Source organism: Hippichthys cyanospilos, chromosome 9, assembly GCF_059441005.1.
Source record: "Hippichthys cyanospilos isolate Australia breed blue-spotted pipefish chromosome 9, RoL_Hcya_1.0, whole genome shotgun sequence".
Lineage (NCBI taxonomy): Eukaryota > Metazoa > Chordata > Actinopteri > Syngnathiformes > Syngnathidae > Hippichthys > Hippichthys cyanospilos.
Window position 1 is genome coordinate 13,783,066 of NC_142377.1, and position 7,659 is coordinate 13,790,724.

The following is a 7,659-nucleotide window of genomic DNA, read 5'->3' on the forward strand; positions in this document are numbered from 1 at the left end:
ACCACGTTTTAAAACAGACAAACAAGCTAGTTTATCGAGAAGTAAGGAGAAACAGGGACAAGCCAGCCCACTATCCCCGGGTAAGAACATCTACAGGAGCAGGTTAGTTTTCGTTACTCGGAAATGTTGATTATAGAAAGTGCGCTTTGTAATTGTGGTTAGAGTTTTAGTTAGATTACGCTGATATTTTGGTACAATGCAGATCTATCGGCCACAGATGCCCCTGCCAGGAGACGGTATCGATCTTGTCCCTGTGTTGCCAGGCTGCGCCGCTTTTCCTCAACCAAATGAAGTGAGTGACTTGAGTAACTGAGTGCATTTTCATGTTAAAATTAAAGACCAAGTTCAGTAGATTTTTTTTTTATGATATATAATAAACATGGTAAATGGTAAATGGACTTTCACTTATATAGCGCTTTTCTACCTTCGGTACTCAAAGCGCTTTACACTAACTAGTCATTTACCTACTGATGACGCAGCATCAGGAGCAACTGGGGGTTCAGTGTCTTGCTCAAGGACACTTAGACATGGTCTTGATGGTCAGGGGATCGAACCCACGGCCTTTCGGCTGGGAGACGACCACTCTACCACTAAGCCATGCCGCCCCAAAACACCTTACTCTGGCCTGTGTGTATATGTATGTATTGCATGTTGCTTTTTGGTAATGCATACATGAGTATGCATGCGTAGGTTTATGTGTACGCATACGTGTATGTTGATTTGACTTTATTCATTTACTTATTTTTCTTTTTTTCCCATTGTGTGTGTGGGGGGGTGTATGTGCATGACTAAGTCAATGTAAAATCAATACAAAGACATTTGAAAGAAAGACATTAAAGACCTAGGTTTTGCAGTATCTTGATCACAGTTAAAACATGAACTGTTTTTTTAATGTAATTTAAATTTATGTCCATTTGTTTTTTGTTGTTTTTAAATAGTAACTGAATGTGAGTGACTGTGACATAGTAACTAACTATGTGAGTAACAGAGCGCATGTGAGTGACTTGAGTAACTTTTTCATTCTGGGTGTCAGGTTGTTAGTGTTGTTGAATATTTTATGGATCAATAAACAACAAATTTGTTACATAAATGCCCTCTTCTGTGTGCTTAGTAAAAGAGATAGTTGTTATATGTAATATGTGGACCCCTTAAAATACCCTCTGCCACCCTCTGGCCACCCCAAGGAAAAAGGTCTAGGTCCACTGCTGTTCATTATGTCAATAACAAGTATTAATCCACAATTCAGGACATTTCAGGAAAATATTAAAAAAAAAACAACAACACTGAATTAAACGGCGTTTCCATATTTTTGACTGAAAGTGTAAATATTGCTAGATTACTAAAAACAAAGTCTATTTAAACGTTTCTGGGACCTGTCATATCTGAAAACAACTGATTGGAACAGCCAGGTCCCACCGTCTATTACAGCACGGCAGCTTTCTTCATTTCAGACCAGTGGAGTCCCCCTCTGCTGGCCAAGAAAAGCAATGCAGCTTCAAAGGCTTTCCATTCCAAAACACAATGCTCCAGCCATCTCTCTTTAACAAGGACATGGATTACAATAAATACTTGTCATCGCTCATTTGTTGTGTAATAAGATTGTGTGGTGTGCAACAAATAGCCCAGACAATAGGAAGTAAACTTCTGTGTAATTGCAGGCTGTCTTGATTACAATGTGTCGTGATGCAAACAATTTGATGTGGTTTTCCGAATTGATGGGATGCAAAAAATGAATGAACAATAAATAAACTGGCAGTGGGCCGCAATTATTAGAGTTCTAACTGGCATTGGCGTCACTGACTTTCTGTTTAATTCAAATAAGACAAAAGTCCTCAAGGCTTTTTTTTTTTTTAAACAGTCTTACCAGTCAGTCAAACATATTTCATTTTGGATAGCTTTTTTTCCCTCTGGTAGAAGGTAGAAATTGTATTGAGAAATTTGAAAAGCATATTAATTTTGACAGCAATCCTATGCTGAATGAAAAAAATCAGGAGCAATTTATTGAGACAGGTGAAAAATGAAGATGTGGTATAATGGGTCACCGATGCGGTGCCTGCGGGCGCAGGTAGCAAACATAAACCAGAGATTTACGTCACCACTCTACTCGGTTACCCGCCAAAGAAGCCGGTGTCATTAAGAGATGGAAGTTCTTTTTGATTGGACAGAATTTAGCGACACGGCTGCTACGTATCGGCTTGGCATGCTTGCAAAATAATAAAACCGTACTATGCGGATTCGTGTAGCAGCATTTTTGGATGGAAGTTTTTTTTTTTTTTTTAATATACAAAAGGGGGCGGGGGGAATATCCGGGTCTAAATAGCCCCAGTTACATCTAAACAAGGGGAAAGAAAAGACAGCGTAACCCGTTCCAACACAAGTGAATTTTTGAAAAATGCATCCTGTGGAATTAGCAGTTCAGCAAGTCGACTGGGTGTTTCCAATCTGAACTTGTCTGACTGCAGTAAAGTCCCAAGATTGGGTATACGGTCAGTAAAAACACTTACATTTAAATGCATATCAAAAATATTCAACAATATTGAAGGGGCTAAACAGTGGCTAACCAGCGCTATACCGGATACAAAAAAAAAAATGTATGAAAAAATGTTGGCCTTCAACCAAAATAAGACAGTTATCTAATATCCTGGATGCAGTATGTCGCCGAACCAGAACCAGAGTAATTAGCAGAGAAGAATGATGTCACTGCATGAATGAGTCAAGGATATTATGATATCAGCCTGGGGCAAGAAAAGTTTAATTCATTTCACTTTTTTTTTTTTTTTTTTTTTAAGTACCGGTTTCAACACTTCCTCCTACTCCGATTTTTGGAATGTTTGGAAATTACTATTGTTTCTAAAATCCCCTTGAGTGCACTATAAGAGCAGACAGCATGGAGGCACACAGACACAGCCAGCCTTGGATTCTACTCCAGAATACAGGTGAACACACAGGTGAGTGTGAGCACACTGATGGTGATGACTCGCTGCCGAGCATCACTAACATCGCAATGAGGAACAGCAAGCTTTCACTTTCCAGTCTGTCGCTCGGCTAATACTCTATTTTAAATTTAAAATGGGTAAAATATATACTTTTTTTAAATTCCACACGATACGCTAAATACTCTGCATTAGTAATCGTGAATGGCTAACAATTTTACAATTAAATGTATAAAATGACTTTTGTGTCTCCTCTTCAGACCGCCACAATGATGACAAGTTTGCTGTGCTTCTCGCTCTGCCTTCTGCTGGGCCTGATGACCAAACCCGTGTTCAACTTGACGCTGGGCAACAGTTGCAGCTTAAGCGTCCGCATGAGGGAACTACGCCATCATTACTCGGAAATAAGACCCAGAGCTGTGAGTCCATCGTCGCTAAAAAACTCCTGGTCGCATCTCGTCACGGGCGTGGATAATAAATCTCATCTTGTTTGGTAGCTTATAGAAGACACTGAAATTGGAGTGAAGCTTCTGAGCATAGCAACGATGAGAGAAGTCCAGGTGAGTCGATTTTTAGGTCTGACTGTTGCTCAAAAGTTCATACGCGACATTCACGTGAGTGTGTAGTGATGCAAGCTTCTGGCCATTTTTAGGTTGATCAGACATGCTGCTTCCTGCGCCTGCTCCTACGCTTCTACGTGGAGAGGGTGTTCCGTAACTTTGTCTCCGATCAGCCACAGGAGCGAATGAGCGCCAGCGCCCTGGCCAACGCTTTTGTCACCATGATACGGAATATAAACCACTGCGTAAGTACGATTGACCTGAATTGAACATGTGCAATACCGGTCAAAAGTTGAAAAAAAGGACAACGTTTTATTTCCTAGAAGCTAAGAGCTTTGCGCATCTAAATATTTTCTCAGTCAGCTTTATAATGTGGATGGTGCTCTATGACCTGGAATGACTCTCAGTTCACAGCTGTGCATTTTCAACTCTTTTCACGCCAGCTATTAAACAAAGACAGAACATGCCAGCCAATTCCAAGCGTTGCTCACCTTAGCGTTTTCTTTCGAACGTTCGATTTTAAGGATCAAACCAGAGGAACCCATTCCCATTTAAAAAATAATAAATAGTTGACAGCGACTGACGTAGACGACGTTGTCGGAAGGGTTCCAGTTGACGTCCTTTCACGTCACCGGCGCTAAAAGCGATCATATCAACAAGTATGAGAGCGCAAAGCGTTTCCAAACTTTTGACTGGTACTGTGTTTTCACTAGTAAGACAATCTAGTTCATTGCTTCTTAAATGGCTTTACGAGTACCTCGGGGGGAACATTTCAGGGGATACAAGAAGTTTTAACAGGGTTTCTGCAGATATCCGCAAATCTAATTTAGCGTTTTGTTAATGTGACAGTAACAGGATGGGGTTTTTTGTTTGCTTGTTTTGTTTTTAAGATCTAAAGCAAATTAATAGGAACGTGAAGCAACGTTTTGCCTAATAGAGACTCCATTACAAAATGTTTAGGTTTTATAAGGATGCGAATGGGCATTAGCAGCGCAGGTTTTCAACAAAAATAAAGAAAAAAAAGGGATGAGGTTACATAATCTATTTTCTAAAACAAATACCAAGAGATACCACAACAAATGCCGTTTCAAAGTTAAAAGACCGATGGCACAGTACTGTGTTGAGTCTTGTTTGTTTTCCTCCCTGAAAGCTGGTTAGGGAGTACTAGGCTGAACAGTTGAGTTCAAATGAACCCGATGATGGGTTAAAAAGGGACCAACACAACTTACTGGGTTATTTCATACAAAACAACCCCATTTCTGAGGTTGTCTTTACAAAACAAAGTACATTTTGGAGTTGTTTTGTGCAAAACAACCCAGGAAAACTGCTCAAATTGGCCCAAATATTGCCTTGATCCTTTTTTGAAGTCAAATTAGCTTAACCAGTCTGGTATTTAAGTGGGGGAACATGACTGAAAAAAAGATTGAGAACCATTGTGCTAGTTTACTTTGTGCTAACGGTATTACGAACAGAATGCAAAGCTATTATAAGATAATGTCACTGGTAACGTTTTTCCATGTGTGTGTCCAACGCGTGCAACTTAGAGATTCTAACATAGCGATGAAAAAACATAATATCACATGGACAATCGCTGAACGAGTAGGACATCGAATGAAGTCATTTTGCCCATAGACGTGTCATCAAGAGGAATTAACACTCCCATATGCTCCCCACAGCACTGTCCCTGCAACGAAGAAATGCACAAAGCAGCCGACTCTATCATAACGGAGTTTGACAAGGTACGCATTTACACAAAAGCCATTCTGAATATGTGAGCCTCTGTTCAATGTATTCATATTGCAATCTCTCTCCCCGCCCTTGTCGTTACCCCACCCAGCTGTCCACTGACAAGGCCACGATGAAAGCCATAGCAGAACTGGGCACACTCCTGGACTGGATTGACGAAGTGGACCAGGCAATAGCCACAGAATGATTCCGATGAGAGCAAAGACTAACTGAACTGTGACGTTTGACATTTCTGGACTTAATACTTGAATTAAATTAACGTGTTTACTTTTTTTTATACATTTTATTTAATACGTTCAATGCGTAGCATAATTATTTAACTCCAGCAAGGAGGATGTGTTTTCAGGCCAGTATGTTTGTTTGTTTGTTTACCTGTCAAAATTATGCAATGTTACAAATAATCCTCTTTGAAACTGTTTTACCACTTCTGCATTTCCATTAATGTCACAATGGTTCTTGATGATAATGATTATGATAGTGAACATTATTGTTTATGCATGTTTGTACAAGGGGGTGGAATTTGATTTTATTGTACCTGTCAATTGTTCTATTGTTTAAGGTCTTACTAAGTGTCAACATCAGTGAATAAAGTATTTTCATAGCAACGCCGACAGGCTTTTTCCTCACATTTTGCATGTAATAATAACAGTAGAACGTTTTTTTTTTTTTTTTTTAAAGGAACAATTACTATACAAAACGTAATACAAGGAGACGATAAGATACATCTCGGTGACAATCTTCTTTTTCTCTTATTGACAAGAAGTACTGGCACCTCTCAATTCATGTCCAATTCTGAGAAAATGCACTCTATTCACAGTGGTACCTTTCAAGCGAAACTAATGCATGACTGAGCTGAAGTTTTGCGACCACAACCACTTACTCATAACATCACACAATGTAATGCATACATGCATTCCCACGCACAGAGAAAATACAAAGTATTGTAGTACTATGAGTAAAGGCCTCCATGCCTGAGCCTTATGCGCGCACAAGTTCCAATTTTCTCCAGCAGAGGGGGATAAACGGTAAAACACTAAGTACACATTATGGGCCGGTAAATGAATACTTTTAGCCCTGTGTTCATTTCGTGTTAATGCAACGAGAGAGACAGAGACAGATAGACAGAGAAGATGTTTGACTACGACTTAATTTCGTTCATTACGTTGACCGAACTCTATCGCGGAGTGCCATCGAAGTCAATTGATGTCAACTATTTTTTTTGCATGTATTTCTATAGAAATGGCTGGAAAGAAAATTGGGCAGCTCTAGATTGATCATTAAGCTTGGAAAACATGAAAAAAAAGACATTATGGTCAGTCATAATGTTCGAAATTGGCTGGCAGGTTCTTTTTTTAACAAATGGTTGGGATTAAAAGCGATGCACATTAAAGTAATCAATAACTTCAGTACCTAAGTAATCAATTACTTTAGTGTACTTCAGTAACAAAATAATCAATTAGTTTAGTGCTTTAGAACATATGTACTTTATTACTTCAGTACTTCAAAACATAAAGTTATCAACTACTTTGGGACTTATTTATCTGATGTAATCAATTATTTTTAACATAATTACCTAAAGTAAGTGATTACTTTAGTACTTATTTCATCTATTACTAGCAATTTTGAAAACTTCCTTTAGAAAAAATATAATGTACCGGGGATTTAATGTCTGGAATCTTCAAAACAACAAAAATGTAACTGTATCTGGGATTTAATGAGTAAACTATTCAACACCTTGTGTTTCAGGTAGCTCAAACAATAAGAGGAAAAAGCAATTCTTCTGTTTTTACATTTTCCAATAATTTTGCTGAATGTTTCTTGAAACTAAATTGCAATCACATTGTTGATTTAGTTTTGCATGATTGTAACCGCCTCCTCCCTGATTGACATAATAAGGCGGAGTGCCTTATTGTTGTATTGTTAAAGCCAACTATTTCCTTGGGCAAAGTTCCCAAGGTGGTGTCTGGCATTATTTGCTATTTAAACTCATTCCAAACCATTGTATGTGCACATGCTGCCACACTGGTCTGATCTGCAACTACAGGAAACGTTTTGTTCTGGTTACTTTTTCCACACCAACCAGTTAATATATCCTTACACATACTTTTCCTTCCTGTACTCTAACACCTGCATGTTGCGTTCAGTAAAACACTGAAATTGAATACCTAGTGTAGAATTTGCTCTTCTGATATTGTGACTTTTGAGTTGTTGGAGCTTGGAAAACAAAGCCTAATCAACCCTTCAATTTGACACCAATTGACTGTCATTGAGTTTGGCACAACCTTATAGGCTCCTGTTGCGGGTGGGAGGCTAAAGGTACCACAGAAGCAGCTGAAGTTTAGCCTACCGCATAAATGCAAAACACCCAGCAGATTTGGCAGATTTGAAGTCAAACGTGGTTCTAAAGAATTAAATTATTA

The 7,659-nt window shown here is 38.8% G+C and overlaps 1 protein-coding gene across 1 annotated transcript; it reads left to right on the top strand.

Moving 5' to 3' along the window:
• Positions 1 to 3,202: 3,202 nt before the first annotated feature.
• On the top strand, positions 3,203 to 5,426 carry il20 (interleukin 20). Its single transcript, XM_088424128.1, has 5 exons — positions 3,203 to 3,352; positions 3,431 to 3,493; positions 3,586 to 3,738; positions 5,170 to 5,232; positions 5,331 to 5,426. The coding sequence occupies exons 1-5, from the start codon at positions 3,203 to 3,205 to the stop codon at positions 5,424 to 5,426; spliced, it is 525 nt and encodes a 174-aa protein (XP_088280254.1).
• Positions 5,427 to 7,659: the final 2,233 nt, after the last annotated feature.

Bases quoted from the DNA above. Each gene is read 5' to 3' on its own strand.
- il20 (XM_088424128.1), top strand. From the start codon at position 3,203: ATGATGACAAGTTTGCTGTGCTTCTCGCTCTGCCTTCTGCTGGGCCTG. The intron at 3,494-3,585 runs GTGAGTCGATTT...GGCCATTTTTAG, and splicing joins CAACGATGAGAGAAGTCCAG to GTTGATCAGACATGCTGCTT. The intron at 5,233-5,330 runs GTACGCATTTAC...TACCCCACCCAG, and splicing joins TCATAACGGAGTTTGACAAG to CTGTCCACTGACAAGGCCAC.